We start from the raw sequence: 17198 nt of genomic DNA, 5'->3' as shown, positions 1-17198 counted from the left end.
GTTTAAGCCCAGGAGTTTGAGGTTGCTGTGAGCTAGGCTGATGCCAGGGCACTCACTCTAGCCAGGGCAAAAGAGTGAGACTCTGTCTCAAAAAAAAAGAGAGAGAAAGAAAAGAAAGAGAAAGAAGAAAAGGAAAGAAAAGAAAGAATGAATAGGGCTCTGGAGAGAAAAGTTAGATTCTGTTTTAGGGCTAGTTTTGCTACTTAAACATTAAATAGATCTAATTGTAGCATTAATTCTAGATCGAATGCTATAATTCAATGTCCACTGTTCAAACTTTATTCCTTGCAAAGTGCTATTTTGTTTATTCCTTAATTGTGAATTCGGACACCACTGAAATACTCTTGAGAATCGCATTTGTTTTTCTTGGCTGGTTTTTGTAATGACTTCAGAGCTCTCTGTAGGTGTAGGGCAAAACTGTAAAGTCTTCCCAGTGTGCAATCACTTGAATTTATCTACAGTGAGTGTTATCTTCTGCACTGTTGCTCAATTGCTTGGTTTCCTGGAATGCTTCATAGTTCAAGCTTAGTCTCTGTGACACATTTTGGCTCATTAGGGATCTGAATATTGTCAGTCTGAATGAGTATTTTCTGATGGACTTTACCATTACAGCTTTTCCTAAGCAGAGTAGAGATTTTGCTATTAAAAAAACAACAAAAACAACAAAAAACTAAGATCTGTGTTAACACTGGTCTCTTGAAAGACAGTTGTTCCTTGAACCAATAGTGAGTTAAATGACTACTTGAGTTCTGTGTTTAGGTTATAGGAATATAACCACAGTTCAGACACTATGCCTGCCCTTATAGGTGGCTTACATTCTAATGTATACAAAATTCTTTTAAATAAAATACCTTTAACTGGTATGAAGTAAAAGTGCAGTGCTAAAGGAGACTAACAGTGGAATTTGGGGAAGAGGCAGGCTCAAATTGAGACTTGAAGGGTAAGTAAGAGTTTGGCAGATGGTTAAAATGAGGAGCCAAGAGCTAAAAAGTCTACAGGGGTTTTATGTTTCTTAAAAGTGCAATTAGTTTTTTTTAGATGCTGTTTTCACAAACTTTTAATTTTACAAGTTAGTTTTATAGAGGGTGACTTGGTAACTTTTATATTTTACTTGAATGGCACTTGGGTTTTTTTGTTTTGTTTTAGGTTCTTTAAACAGTGGTGTAACTTGATTTTTCTCTATCAAGGGATAAGTCAGTCCTTAGGATTGTGGCATGCATTGAGGATAGGTATGAAGGAAGACTGTAAGAGGTGGTAGGGTGAAAAAAACTATCAGCCTTCTGTCGGAAATACAATAATAGCTTGCCAGGTTACTGGTGTCTGAGTGGTATGGGAACTATTGCTGGGTTTCTTTTTCTGTCTCAGGGAAATAACTCAAGAGACTTTTTCATGAAGGAAAGGTGACTAATGGGGTCCTTTATGTTCTTTACATTAGTGCTCAAGTTTTTCACTTAAAAATTAAGTCAGTATTCAAAGTTACCACAGTCAAACTCTTCATCTTTCATTTGATTTTTGTTGTAAGGACTAATCTACATTTTTTCCCCTTCTAAATCTTCAAGTTAAAATTGCTTTGGAAAACTATGTTATGCTGATCCTGGGCTTTAAGCATACTTGTATTCTAATTCAAGAAGCTAAGAAATTTATAGTAACTTGCTTTAGAAACTATGATTGAGCTAACTGGAGCATAGCATGTTTCCTTCTTTTGAGTTAGAGAATATAATTTTGTTAAGCCTAAGTTGTGATGTTATGTAATAGAGATATTTAGTTTTGCCTATCCATTGTATGTGCATAGTTTTGATTTTGGCACCTTAGAATGTTAAAAAGTTGAACAGACTGGTTGTAATCATTAAGAAAATTTTAACAACAGACCACTTTGAATTTTACCTAGTCTTCATTATATGGAAATAAATTTAAATAAATTTGAAGCATTTTATTAGAAATTAATTGAAACTGTTGTTTGGGATGACTTTTGTCCTAAAGGAATAAACTCTTAAAGATTATCAATTATTCAATATTATATATATTAGGAATTGAATTACTAAGGAAGCTTCATTTTAAAAATCTTAGTAAATAACCTTAGTTGTCCTTTTAAATGACAAGCATGGTATATTAACAATTTGGAGGTTAACAACTAAAACTTTACAAAATATGTACAGATGTCTTTATTATATATATGTACTTAAAATACTTTTTTCTCTTGACAGGAAATGCACAATTTTGAGGATGAGTTAACATGTCCCATTTGTTACAGTATTTTTGAAGATCCTCGTGTACTACCATGCTCTCATACATTTTGTAGAAATTGTTTGGAAAACGTTCTTCAGGCATCTGGTAACTTTTATATATGGAGACCTTTACGAATTCCACTCAAGTGCCCTAACTGCAGAAGTATTATTGAAATTGCTCCAACTGGTATTGAATCTTTACCTGTTAATTTTGCATTAAGGGCTATTATTGAGAAGTACCAGCAAGAAGACCATCCAGATATTGTCACCTGCCCTGAACATTACAGGCAACCATTAAATGTTTATTGCCTACTAGATAAAAAATTAGTTTGTGGTCATTGCCTTACCATAGGTCAACACCATGGTCATCCTATAGATGACCTTCAAAGTGCCTATCTGAAAGAAAAGGACACTCCACAAAAACTGCTTGAACAGTTAACTGACACACATTGGACAGATCTTACTCGTCTTACTGAAAAGCTGGAAGAACAAAAATCTCTTTCTGAGAAAATGGTCCAAGGTGAGAAGGAAGTTGTTCTCCAGTATTTTAAGGAGCTTAGTGATACATTGGAACAGAAAAAAAAATTTTTCCTAACGGCTCTCTGTGATGTTGGCAATCTGATTAATCAAGAATATACTCCGCAAATTGAAAGAATGAAAGAAATGAGAGAGCAGCAGCTTGAACTAATGACACTGACAACATCTTTACAAGAAGAGTCTCCACTTAAATTTCTTGAAAAAGTCGATGATGTCCGCCAACGTGTGCAGATCTTAAAACAAAGACCACTTCCTGAGGTCCAACCTGTTGAAATTTATCCTCGAGTAAGCAAAGTATTAAAAGAAGAATGGAACAGAACAGAAATTGGACAAATTAAGAAAGTGCTCATTCCTGAAATGAAAATTTCTTCAAAAAGGATACCATGTTCCTGGCCTGACAAGGATGAAAAAGAAGTTGAATTTTTTAAAATTTTAAACATTGTTATAGTTACACTGATTTCAGTGATACTGATGTTAATACTCTTTTTCAACCAACACATAATAACCTTTTTAAATGAAATCACTTCAATATGTTTTTCTGAAGTCTCTCTATCTGTTTACCAAAGTTTATCTAACAATGTGCATGATTTAAAGAGTATACTATGTCACACTTTATATTTGTTGAAGGAATTTATGTGGAAAATAGTTTCTCATTGAGAACTTACATCTGAATTATTTAAATGGTCTTACTCTGTATAGCAGAGACTAACCATTGCTAAATGGACAAATAGGGGTAGCATGGACAAATAAGTAGCATACTAAGCTTCATTAGAGTGGCAACAAATATATAGAAATGTTATACCTTTTATGCTTCTGTAGGTTAGAAATGATATGTCAAAATTAGAAAGGAGGCAGCATCTGAAATATTCAAATCATTATTAGAAAGTAAAGTCTGCTAATTACTTGATTTGAATATTAATATATTATCCCATTTTTATTGGCTTCGTGGAGGTTGACTTAATGTTGCTGTGACATTTAAACATTCTTGCACTAATATGTTACTATTATTATATACTGCAGTAAGTTGGCTTTGTAGTTCTTTATGTAGCTTTTAGGTTAAAAGATGGCAACATGCTCAAAAAGGTTAGTAAAAGAGGTTTTAAAATCAAGCAGCAGAGCCTAAACGTGATAAGGCATTATTTATTTAAAGATCTTTTGATCAAATGTATCTGGGCCATAGAGCTAATATGTTTTAGATAGATTTAAAGAGCCCTAAAATGTTTGTTTATCAACATTGATTCCAAATAAAGTTATTGCTTTTGGATTATGTAAGTTAGGGAACAGTGGCATTTTCTAATACTTGTCACATATTCTATGATTTGTGTAAATTGATTTTAAGATTATATTTGACTTTTGTATTGTCACATCAGTTTTTGGGAAAAAACCCAAACATACTAGAACAGAGTCATATTGGTGACATATTCCACCCTGACAGGTTTTGATGGCATTATGTGAACTTTAGTCATCTTAAAAACTGTTCTGAATTATCTGCCAAATTCCCTCTAATGCTATTGTGGAAGTACCAGCAATTTAATCTTACATTTCTTGAATTTAAGAATTTATGTCAAAACTCTTTAGCTCCCTTAACAGGGATTGGAGTTCTAACACTTGTGGTAGGTAGGGCTTTTGGCCCATTGTCCGTGCAACCCCGAGTATAAACTGACTTGCTTTCCAGAAATATCGAATGGGCTGCTCTTGGATCACCATCTCTAGGAGCCTTACCTAGTTCAAAAAGATTTTCCAGGTCAGATTAGGGAATGCTCCTGGGCCTACAGATTACATGTAAGTAAACTATCATGAATAAATATAGTTGTATTTAGGGAGCTAGTTCTAAAACTGTCCTACATATCTGCTGAAAGTCTTAATTGTCAATTTATGATTAGAATCAGACTACCTAGCACAATTAACTATTGTATGGGCAAAGAACAATAGGGTGTACAGGCGGTGAAGAGAGATATATTCAGCTATTAAAATAGAAATAAAATTAACTTTTGGGTGAAGTTAGTGATTTGATTTACTTAAAATATTAGTCACACCAGGAAAGTGCCCTGTACTTTTGAATAAATATAAATATTAGTAAGCCCTGGAATGTATGTTAGCCATTATGTGTCAAGCACTTAATCTCACATATCTGTTCTATTTTTAACCTCTACTTTTTGTAGATGGGGAAACAAACAAAAAAGTAATTTGCCAAAGGCCATACACTAGCATGTGGGAGAGCCCATGCATTTTCTGTTCCCCCCCCCCCGCCCCGAGGTAAAAGGCAGTTTACTTCACCTTGTACCACTTACAAGGGGGATGATTATCAGTATAACTTTTTGAATACATGGGCAATGTTTTTCACATTTGAATAGAGCATTTACTGTGTAATAATAAGTATGCCAGTTTTTTTTATTTCAGGATATTGAGGGTACAAACATTTTATGTCTTTGCTTCACCCAAGCAAGGATTAGAGGCACGCCCTTCCCCTCTACAATGCTCACCTCCTCCATTAGTTGTGAGTTTACCCCCCCAACCCTCTAATCCCTGAAGAATATTACTAGTTTCTTTTCAGAGTTCATGCTGTCACACTGCCTTTAAAGGATCCAAGTAGGCCAAGATTAATGTCAATAAATTAAGGTTTATAATCTGTGTTAAGAATCAAGCATATGCCTATTAACACCATTTTAGGCTTGACATTAATATTTTGTAACTTGCCAGTTTTTAGTAAACAAAACTTTTATTTTTTTGATGAATTTTATGAAGTATGCATTAATAAAGTATACAAGTAACTGATTCTTACACATGCTGTTCTTTTGTATTTTTGCCAAAGGATAAGATTGTATAAAGCATATAATCTTGAAATATTTCTAAGTTTTATGTGTAAAAAAGTATATTTTTTAATAAACTCGTTTTGATGTTTTATTTGCACTGAGTGGCTTAAGACACTCAGACTCAGGAGTGGTACCTTTGGAATTTTCATATGGGTTCTGGGTATTTTCTGTTTTAACTCTTTAAAACAGTACTGAACGCTATTGTATTTGTTATTAATAAAAGTATTAAAAATTCCTTTCACTTCTCTCACCAATGAAAACGATAAGGGAAAAGTAAAAAATACTATTTTCTTGATTTAAAACAAATGACCATGCTTGAATTTCAGATCTTGCTTTATTTAAGTCCATGCTAATATATTTACATTTTTATGGCTGTATTATGATACAAACTGTGTGGTAGATTATTTTTTTGGAAGATAGGGTATCACTCTTGTTGCCCAGGCTGGAGTGCAGTGACATGATCATAGATAATTCACTGTTACATTGAACTCCGGGTCTCAAGCGATCCTCCTGTCTTGGCTTCTCAGAACGTTGGGACCACAGGCGTGACCCATTGTGCCCACCCCTGATGGATTTTTAATACTTAAACAATGGTCCACTAAATAATGAAATAATTAGCTCTTTAATTCTTTAGGGTTAAGTATCTAGAAATGGGCAAAGAATTTTGATTCAATTACCAAAATTCCTATGGAACCCAAGTGGTGCCAACTTATTTCCACCAGTAGCATTATAACATTTTTGAGCCAATACAGTGTAAAAAATCCTAACAATCCAATAGGCAAACATTCAAAACATCTTACTTTCCTAAGGAAGGAAGGAAGTTAACCTCCATATACATATGCTTGATTTATAATGGGGCAACATCCAGATAAAACTAAGTTAAGAATGTCTACTTCATTCTTAAGAAGCAACTATAGTGGGGTATTTTTCAAATTATGATACAGACTAGTTATGTTCAGACATTGCTTTAGTTTACTGGCTCTATTGCAAATAAGTTTCAAATAGTCAAACACAAGTTTTAGAAAAGCATACGATATTTAAATTCACATTCCTGTAACTCAGCATGACTGGTTTAACAAAAAAGTTCCCATTATTTGGTAATAAATATAGTGATTGTCTATATTAGCAAATAAAGCAAAGTCCTTTAAGAATTTATCCAACATTAGTTGGCAGGCTTTCTAGTATAGGTGAAAGGTCCATGAAGGTATGCTGAACCTTGTTGGCAGGAAGTGAGAATCAAAGTCACCTGACCCTCCAGGTATCTTATTTTTCTCATAGCCTACCACTTACAAAATTATCAGATTCTTACAATCTCCCAGAATTATAGAGAATATTTTATTAGACTTTATAAAAATGACTCTTAATATAAAATAGAATCATTTTGTGATCCAGTTTAGGAATATGTATTTAATACAAGTCATAATCCTTTACAAAAAGAAAAATGAGTAACACAATACACTGAATATATGCCAATTCAATTTGAAGAGTCTTCAGTACAAAAAAGCTCAACAAAGTCCTTTAGATGCAATTTCTTTTGGGTTTACTGCAACACTTTTTGTTATATTGTATGTCTTGTAAATTCCAATAAGTCTATCTGAAATCTCAAACATATTATTTCGAAGAGAAATTATTATGAACTGGGCATTTTTTGTTTGTTCCTAAAAAAAGAAAAAAAAAGTTAAAAAGATTAATAATGGGAAAATCACATAATAAACATGTAACCTCAAATATTTCTTGGACAATAAATGATACCAGAAGACATGCAGTTAGAAGAGTAGAGAAAACGCTCAATAGTAAGAAATAAGTCAAAGAATTCTGGGACAAAAACTCCTAAATGATCACTTACATATATATAAAATGCAACAATGGACACATTTTTAAAATCAAGGGCAGCATCAATCTCGTCCATGAAGTAAAGGGGAGTAGGTTTGTAGTGGTGAAGAGCAAATACTAAAGCCAATGAACTAAGTGTTTTCTCTCCTCCTGAAAGGTTAAAGATCTTCTTCCAACTTTTCTTAGGTGGTCGGACACTGAAATAATTAAGAAAACTTAGTCAAATTACTTGTAAAGCTAAAGTTAAGACTTCATGATTTGTTTTCCATAATTGACTTCTACCACCTTCCTCCTTGGGAATCTCTAATTTGCTTTTCACAAATTTGAACTATTTTTTCTGGTTATTTTATAAAAACATTGGAGGATGAGCACATTTTACCACGTATCAAAATTTTAAGATTTAAACAGCAAGCTAAGTACTTCTTGCTATTCCCCTTATCAAATGCAATTTTCAATCCTGATATTAAACTTGACATGGCTTGAAAATTAAAAAAAGATGAACTAGACAAATATTTTGTAAAGGTTATTTGCTGTTTGCCCCTGTAAACTACTAGCATAAAAAGCATGTAAACAAAATAGTATTTATTATTGAATAAAACAAGCTGTAGATCTTGCCTTCACATCCCACCAGCCAAGAAATACTAAGAGTTTGGAGAATATACACAGATAGGTAAGAGGAGGATTAAAAACTCAGTATAATTACAAACCTGAACATGATTCCTTCAGAGAAAGGATCCAAGCTATCTACAAGCTCTAGTTCAGCATCCCCTCCCAAGGTAAGCATTTGGTAATTTTCCTTTAATTTATTTGTTATTATGTAAAACCCTGCCATAAATTCATTAAGCCGTTGTTTCCGAAGATCTTCATACGCCTGTCTAAAATTATCTCTCTCAGAAGTAATTTTGTCCAATTCTGCTACTCGTTGCAAATATAATTCTTCCTATGAAAAGAATATTATGTTAGGAAAAAAATCTACTTGGATATAAATTTGACATGAAAATCAGCATTGCTAATTATGTAAAACTAAAGGTCAGAATTTAGGCTAAGGACTATAAAGAATTTCTGACTAGTATACATAAACAGTTCATTCATACCTTCTTTTTATACTCTGCAATGGCACCAAGGTTTGGTTTCATTTCATGACACTGGGCTTCCAAAAGTGCAATTTGATTTGTTATAGAATCTGGATTCTTGATTGCTTCAAGATCCTCTGGGTTTAGGACTAAAACCTCTTCAACAGGATTATCTTCTATGGGATGCAATGATATTTTTGAAATCTAAAAGTTTGATTTAGGTGAGAGAGAAAGCACAATACTACAATTAATTGTTAAAAGAAACCCAATACGACAAATTATATAGGTACAAAAACAACAGTTGTGACTAATTTGTAACTATTTTTTAGACCCCCCCTTTCCATAAAGAATACGTTAAAATCAAAGTTAAATGGTTAGCCAGGCATGGTGGTGCGTGCCTGTGGTCCCAGCTACTCGGGAGGCTGAGACAGTAGGATTGCTTGAGCCCAGGAGTTTGAGGTTGCTGTGAGCTAGGCTGATGCCACGGCACTCGCCCCAGGCAAGAGAGTGAGACTCTGTCTCAAAAAAAAAAAAAAAAAAAAAAAAAGTTAAATGGTAACAATCTCACCTCTTTTTGCCAATATTTTATTTTTGAATTATGTTCAGCAATGTGACCATCTATTTGTTCAAGTTTCAACTTAATACTAAGCGCATCTTTTTGAAGAGCATGCTCACTTTCTTGAATAACTTTTAGTTCTTGAAGTAGATTACGATGTTCTTTCTGGACCTCTGGTAAGGATTCCTAAAGATCAAAAACTTTTACAAATATGATCTTCCCAATAGAACAGGTATTTTCACATTTCAAAGAAGGAGTTAGCAATCTCTCCCAATGTGCCTTCCATTTTAAATTAATTAAAACATTTTAGTAGACAAAAGAGTTATAATATGATACTCATCTTTATTGTACAAATAAAAGTTTATAGTTAGACGACTTTTAACCTATTGAGTGCTTACTATATTCAAGGCACTGATGTCATATCCAACTTACTAATTTCTTCAAATATCATCCCCTCAAAAGAAGTCTTACCTTTGCAGCATTTGTGTTCTTTACGACTTCTGCTGCTCTGTCTTCAATACTTTTTAGTTCTGCTGTTAAGTCATCTACTTCTTTCTCAGTATCTTTTATTTCTTTCTCTGTGCGAGAGACAGAGTCTTGTGCCTTTTTAAGGTTTCTAAAGAAACAAAATGATGCATTAAAAATGTATTAATTCTGCTTGTGAAAACCCACAGAATTTTTCATGACATTTAATGTGACCTTTTTTTTTAACAGATTTCTAAATTCATGATTTACTTAACCATCCTTAAGTTTTTATAGGTTTATATAAACACTTGTGGGATGAGTTATATATTAAACTCAATATAAATGAATGAGTCTTCCTTATATAATACAAACTTCTAATATCATCCACTCTAATGCAATGTTGTCCAGAAGATTATTCTTAAATTTCTATACCCAAGAGGGTGTACCTTCAAATAATTACCCCCCAGTTCAAGACAGGGTAACAAGTACTTCACAAAAGGGTGGGCCCTATTTTTCCCTTAATAAAGTTATTTCTACTTTGACAAATATGTTTAAGCATACTTCTGTTAAAAACCAATAAAAATGATCTATTAGTTCCTAATCTTTGAGCAAAAGGCACTGAATTAACCAGGTAATCAATTTGTTATAATTTTAAGAAAAAAGAAATAGCTGTTTAAATTTCCATGTTTTATATACATACCAAACTTTATTTTGGAAACACTTTGATAAACACTCTAAAAATTAATTTTAAAACAAGACAAATGGATAAAATTTTTTTAGTTGAGACAATGAAATCTTCTAGCTAATTAAAAATTTAAGTTACCAAGACAATTTTGCTAAGAGACCCCATTCTTGACTCTTTTACTTACTCCCTTACGGCCTACATCTATTTAAATTAAGCACCAACTACTCCCCTAAACTAGAGAAACAAAACTCTGATTTCTATGCCCTCATAACAACTGAGGTGTCATACAGCATAATTGCACTTTCCCAAGGGATACCTGTTGACCAGTTTTTAAAATTGGCCATATGATAAAGTCCTATTAGGTAATAACGTGTGAGATAGGTTTAACAAGTAATAGTAAGAGGAACATTAATGGAACATTAAACATTAACCCTTTTCCCATATGGAGGTAGGGGAGGGAAAGACAGGTTAGGGTAGTACGCATACTCTACCTGTCAGCAGTCTTGATTGCTACTTGAGCTTTAGTAATAGCAGAAGCACATTCATCTAATTGCTTGTTTATTTTATCAAGTTTGTCTTGTTGGGCCTTGAGTTTATGGTTATTAATTTCTACGATGATATTATGTAAGCGTTTAACTTCAGCTTCTACTTTACCAGCTTTCTCAGCCACACCATCATATTCTGAAATTAAAAAATAAAGAATTTAATTTGTGTTTCTATGCTAATGAGCATCACGTTAGATGTAAATTTCTTCAATGACTTCACGTGATGCATGAAAAACCATTTTAAAAATTTGGGGAAAAGCACCGTTAAAAAACCAGAATATCCTATGTCAGAACAATGGTGTTATAATAACACACAAAGTTAAATTCTCTGGCTTGGCTGTTAACATGCCGATTTATTTCTTAATGGCTTCATGTTCTTAGCTTCTTTTCAAAGTTCTTTTCAACTTTCTCTTAGGGTATTTCCTGGACTATTGTCTGCATAATGATTTTTAGCCATAAATTATGTGTCTGACTCAATATTAATTTGCCCATGAAGAAATTATGGTTATTTTCTTTTGCTAACCTAAATTAGCAGTCCACCACGTCATAACAAAATGGAGGAGATATGATGAACTGGTGCTCTTCCCTGTGACAAAGGTAACATCTCCCAGATTCCCATGCAGCTAGGGTTTAGACAATCTAGGTCCATTCAATCAAAAGTACTTGAATAATTTGGAAGGCATAAGTGATGAATTGGATGTTTCTGTTGGCAAACAGTCACACAAAAGTCTGAATTTTCTGTGATGGAGTTAGAGGTTCTGACATCCGGTCGATAGCTTTGTGAGTATTGGCAGGCAGTGGCATCAACTTTGATCATGTGAATTATAGTGGGTACAATGTGCTTTTGTTGGTGGTAGTTGTAGTGGACATCTTCCCAATTGGAGAGGATTCTATCTGGAGAGGAGGCAGTAGCTCCTTTGATGGTTCTGCAGAGCAGCTCTGGAAATTATTCTTGAATGTTCAATCTAGAAACTTTCTTTAGCTATCTCAATGATTCTGTGAACAATCTAATACCGGCCGGGCACAGTGGCTCACGCCTGTAATCCTAGCACTCTGGGAGGCCGAGGCAGGCGGATCGTTTGAGCTCAGGAGTTCGACACCAGCCTGAGCAAGAACGAGACCCCATCTCTACTAAAAATAGAAAGAAATTAGATGGACAACTAAAAATATATAGAAAAAATTAGCCGGGCATGGTGGCGCATGCCTGTAGTCCCAGCTACTCAGGAGGCTGAGGCAGGAGGATCGCTTGAGCCCAGGAGTATGAGGTTGCTGTGAGCTAGGCTGACGCCACGGCACTCTACCCAAGACAGTAGAGTGAGACTCTGCCTCAAAAAAACAAACAAACAAACAAAAAAAACAATCTAATACCCTGTTGACACACATGTGCGCATACACCACACAAATCCTAGTTATACCAGCCTGAGTGGATTCTGTTCTCTATACTTGAATCCTAATCACTACATAATGCAGGAAGGATGAAGAGACGGCAAAAAGGTGGGGAATTCAAGCTATCAAGAATACCTACATCTAGAAAGGCAATCAGAAATGGTGAGCTAACTGGTGGAAAGGGATTCCCACGAAGTTCCTGAGGGTATATGGGTATTTGGCACAGGAAGAGGGAAGTAGGATTTGCTGAGAAAAGGATTGGACAGATAAAACTACTGTTTCTTCTGTCTTTTCTCTCTGGTTAGGCAGATACTGGAATTTCAAGATCTCCCGAATCTCTTAACTTCCGATTTCTTTATCTTTTTGCACTACATTATCAGAGAATTCTTTAGCCTGATTTTTCAGCCCATCTATTGTGTTTAATTCCAACACTCTACTTAATTTCTGAGATCACTATCTGGGTCTTTAAAACAAACAAAAGACTCTGCCTTTTTGGCTGGCTTACAGATTCCTTGTTTTCCTAAGGATATTATTAATAAATATATGCAAGTCCTAATATATTGCTAACACTAGTAATTGCTGTTTTCAGGTCTACTTTACTGCATTTGTTGATGGAATTGTCTTGCTCACAGTGATGTTTTTTGAGGTTGAAATTCCATTAAGCTGTCTGTGGGCTTGGCTCACTTGTGGGGTAGAGCACCACCACTTAGAATAATTAGAGAGTAGGTCAGGTATGCAGCTGGGAAGGCTTCTATCCTGAATCTCTTCCCAAAGAGATTCTTTAGAGCATTTTCCTTATTGTTTTTAAGTACCCACCATATATCTATAGTAGCGTGTCTACTAGAAGTAGGAAGGAAAAACTGTGACATATATAGTCTGTAATTCTGAAGCCACTATTCTATATTTAGCAATTTATCTTAAAAATGTTTGTATAGATTTAGATAGAATTTACTATAGCCATTATTTAAAGATACAAATATGTTCAAGAGTACAAAACTATACAGTCATAAGTCATTATGTTTTCCCTGAATTACTGCAATAGCACCCCAATTTCCCTGCTTCCACCTTGCTCCCCTTACTCTACTGTCTGCACATTAGCCAGAGAGAGAACTTTTCAAGCATAAGTTAATGTAAAAGGAAATATTTAATCTTAAAGATATGCTCGCACAAGTGGGTCCTCAACAGTCTACTGATAATATTTAGCATTTCTATGAGGAGATATATAGAGTCCCTAATAAAGTCAAGGATTCCTTTTCAAATAAGAACACAGATACACATTTTTTGCCTTTCAATTGACCCTTACATACCATTAAAACAGTCACAAAAAATACTGATGTATAGGGAAAGGGGAATATGGATGAAGGCCCCAGGGGATCTGGATTCCTCCATCCTTTATTCTAGCTATAGTGGTTTCCTTTTGCTCCTAGCATACTCCTGGCTCAGAGCTTTTGCATTTATTCCTCTATACTCTTCTTGGAATGCTTTTCTCCCAGATATCCACATGGTTATTAGTACTCACATTTCCTTTGGGTCTCTACTCAAATATCTCTGTACCATATTAAATGTGTGCTCCTTGAAAAGAGACTTTATTTTGTTCATTCCTCTATCAATAGCACCTAAAACAAAGCCTGGCCAGTAGCAGATGCCTATTTGAGTGAATGCTTGAATGTTAAAAGTGCAGATAAATATGGATACACACAAAAATTAACATGGGTATCCATTTATGATGTGCATAGTAGTCACTCGTCTACTCAACATCTTTTTATCTCTTTCTTTTGAAAGAAAATTCTCCCATTTTTGAAGCATTCAGATAATTGCTCCAATTCCACTCTTATTAGTTCTTTTGAATGGACAATCAGTATTTATTTTCCTTTGCTCACAAACTGTAAAAACAGGGGTCCTTCTTAGAATATAATGAAGGTTTGCTGTTGTTTGCTGGGGTCACTAGCTAAGATATAAGCCAGGAAGTGGTTTGTGGTATAACCCACCTTTCCCCTCTCCTGCAGTAAGATGCACACCTGTGTTTGACTGAAGCCAACATGGAAAAAGCTGCAGAGTTGCTCAAATGCATGTTAAGGCTATAATGCCAACTCTACCTATGAGCCTACAATATGAATTCCCTTTCTTCAATAAAGACGATTTTGGCAGAACACTTATACGTGTATATGTGCACAAGAACAAAAAGTTCTGAAAGGAAGATAAATTTAAGTTTTCAAATAAGCAGTTTTTTTCATGTGCATACCATTTATTCTCTGTGTCTATTGTTTGAGTGATTTAGTTTCTCCAGATCCTCAGTTTTCTACATCTGTAACTACTATCTTGAGGGTTTTTGTAAGGATTAGGGCCAAAGTATATGAAGTATGAAATTGAGAGCATGAGCTCCGGAATAAGATTATACCACCTATTCCTATACTACCACTTGCTGTGTGACCTGAAGCAAATTATATACACACCACTCTGTGCCTCAGTTTCTTTGTTTGTCAAATGAGGCTATTAACAGTAATTATTTTGTAGGCTCATGAGAATTAAATAACAAAAATTATAAAATAGTGCAATGACTTATACCTAATATATCTAGCTATTATTACTCTACAAACTGCTATCTTAAACACTGCAAACTTTGACAATCTCGAAAAAATGTTTCTATTTTTTAACATACCTGTTTTGAAAGCACTAACATTTTCTTCTAGCAATTTCTGCTTTTTTTTGTCAGGAGCTGTAGCAAGTACATTAGCTTCAAGTTCCTTAACTTGGATGTTCAAATATTCTTCTTGCTCTGTTAAACGCTACAGAAACATTTTAACATTTAAGATCGATATTTTAACTTAGTAACAATAACATTTGCTTTAAATATTTTGAATTTTAAAAAAGGGCATGTAAAATCTTTAAGAAAAAGATAAACACTAATAAGGGCAGAAAACATGAATATAAAAAACGAAAATGGCCAACAAACATGAAATGATGTATAAGCTCATTACAAGTTAAAAAGTCATTTCTATATCACATTTTTAATACTACCCGGGTGTTCAAAGACTTTGAAAAATAAATATTCACATATGCTACTAGTACTGCATTAAAAATTTATTTTTGAAAACAATTTGGCATCATGCAACAAATGCTTTAAACATTGTATGCACACTATGTAATATACGTAATTTTAGAAACCTTTTCTAAGGAAATAATGGGATGAGTGTAAAAAGGCATACCTACAAGAAAGAAACATAATTTATTAAGTGAAGAAAAGTTAGTATGACATTCAAAAAGCCATATGCACACTTTATACACATATTACCACATATATAAATATATTACATGCAAAGTAGGTATTTAAAAAAGTTGAGGGTGATGATCATTTGGATATTTTATGAAAACATGCATTGCTTTTTCATAAACAAGAAAACATTTCATTTTGCAAAGAAGAAAATTAAAGGGTCATGTGGCTGCTAAATAAGTCATGTTTCTATGAAATACAAATAGAAAACAGGAATAGCTGTGGCTGGACAACACTGTGACAGGGCATCATCCATAGTACTAGGGAAACAAAATCAAGAATTAGACCTTCTGCTTTGAAACCCACCCTCCCTTCTCCCTTATATTTTAAAATTGTAAGCAAAAAGCAAAGTGGTTCTGCTAAATTCCTGTCGAATTCCAATAGTTTCCGTTAACGTCGATATACACACAAATGCATGCACAAAGGGAATACCTGGATGCTTGCAGTAAACTTCTCTAGTGTATTCCTCATTTCTCGTTCACTATGCCGTAACTTCACTACTGCTTCTTCAAGTTGTACTTTTTGTTCTTGGATTTGCAATGATTTTTTAGAGTCTTTTTGCAACTGTGACTCCATTTTATTTACCTACAAACAGAAGTATCAGTGAAGCTTTCCCCATGAGTCATTTCAGATTGACAGCAAAGTCGATTTATGAAGAAAACTCAAACTTCTGATCTTAAAGACTAGAACAAAAATAAAGAGTCCAATTCCAATCCCTAATCCTAAAAGTTCAGGAATGTTCAACTAATTTCTGTATCACCTGAACAGATGGAAAGACAACTTTAAGTGTTGTACAGTCGCTTCTTACTTCAACAAAGGTATAACATTCATACACTTGAGTGGAAGGATATAACTTATATTTTGAAAATATGGGGGGAAAAAAATCAAGGCGTAACACTTGGAAAGTAAGATATCCAGGACATCTAAGAACATGTTTTCTAGTCAAGTAAGAGAAAAGTACATAGTTTTCTGAAGGCAATAATGGAACACAGCAGGTTTTCCTGGACATTTCGGCATTCTCATATACTACTTATGAAAATATAAAGTAAGCACAAAAATAAAATATTTGGAAATACACATCAGAAGTCTTTGCTACACTTACACCTTAAAGAATTATTTTAAAAATGGCCAAGTAAATTGTGAAATATCCTTACGATTCAAATGTAATAAATTTTTAAAATGTTGAACATATACTTTCCAGTTAATGTTTTATTTTTAGAACTTTAAATGTGTTTATATAAGCCCCCCAGCCACTTTTAAAAAATATAATCTATTAATTTAAAATCTGAGAACATTATACTTAAAATGGCCAAATTTTGTAGTATGTATGTTATACCTCAATAAAGCTGTTTATAAAAAAAAAAGTCTGACTACAATTTTAGATATGCTGACCTCCTCTTCAGAGATTTCAACGACAACTGATGAACCCATTCTTCCTTTCATTACTCTGCTTCCACCACCAGTCATTGTACCTGCAGAACAGGAGAGAAGTCAGTCTTAGATGTCTCCCCCAACAAGATAAAATAAATTCAATGTCAGAAAAAACTATTACCTGACTGTTCTATGATCTGTCCCTGTAAAGTTACCACTCGCCACCTTCTATCTTTTTGATATGCTACTCTTGTGGCTTGATCCAAGTTGTCAGCTACTAAGGTATCCCGTAAAGCAAAGTAAAAAGCTTGGCGAATTTCCTCATCTTTTACTTTTACTAAATCAAATAACCGAGGAGTATTTTCAGGAGTTTGAATTTTGGTCATTTTTTTTGCCCATACAGCCATCTAAAAGTAAAAACATATATAATAAATAACA

The 17198-nt window shown here is 34.0% G+C and overlaps 2 protein-coding genes across 3 annotated transcripts in view; one reads left to right on the top strand and one right to left on the bottom strand.

The window, feature by feature from the left end:
* The window catches only part of TRIM59 (tripartite motif containing 59), a 10049-nt gene extending 6246 nt beyond the window's left edge, over window positions 1-3803 (top strand). The window contains exon 3 of the mRNA XM_012650435.1: window positions 2205-3803. Coding sequence (XP_012505889.1) covers window positions 2208-3419 — 1212 coding nt within the window. The 5' untranslated portion in view covers window positions 2205-2207 and the 3' untranslated portion in view covers window positions 3420-3803. The remainder of the gene's footprint in view (window positions 1-2204) is intronic.
* A 3067-nt stretch (window positions 3804-6870) lies between these two features.
* The window catches only part of SMC4 (structural maintenance of chromosomes 4), a 31959-nt gene continuing 21631 nt past the window's right edge, over window positions 6871-17198 (bottom strand). For both annotated transcript variants that reach the window (XM_012650433.1, XM_012650434.1), the window contains exons 14-24: window positions 16942-17167; window positions 16782-16861; window positions 15822-15974; window positions 14778-14904; window positions 10679-10868; window positions 9509-9653; window positions 9050-9223; window positions 8503-8685; window positions 8116-8348; window positions 7422-7605; window positions 6871-7233 (exon numbers count right to left, since the gene is read on the bottom strand). In XM_012650433.1, coding sequence (XP_012505887.1) covers window positions 7081-7233; window positions 7422-7605; window positions 8116-8348; window positions 8503-8685; window positions 9050-9223; window positions 9509-9653; window positions 10679-10868; window positions 14778-14904; window positions 15822-15974; window positions 16782-16861; window positions 16942-17167 — 1848 coding nt within the window. In that variant the 3' untranslated portion in view covers window positions 6871-7080. The remainder of the gene's footprint in view (window positions 7234-7421; window positions 7606-8115; window positions 8349-8502; window positions 8686-9049; window positions 9224-9508; window positions 9654-10678; window positions 10869-14777; window positions 14905-15821; window positions 15975-16781; window positions 16862-16941; window positions 17168-17198) is intronic.

Source organism: Propithecus coquereli, unplaced genomic scaffold, assembly GCF_000956105.1.
Source record: "Propithecus coquereli isolate 6110/MARCELLA unplaced genomic scaffold, Pcoq_1.0 Scaffold325, whole genome shotgun sequence".
Classification (NCBI taxonomy): Eukaryota; Metazoa; Chordata; class Mammalia; order Primates; family Indriidae; genus Propithecus; species Propithecus coquereli.
This window is presented reverse-complemented; position numbering and strand designations above follow the sequence as displayed.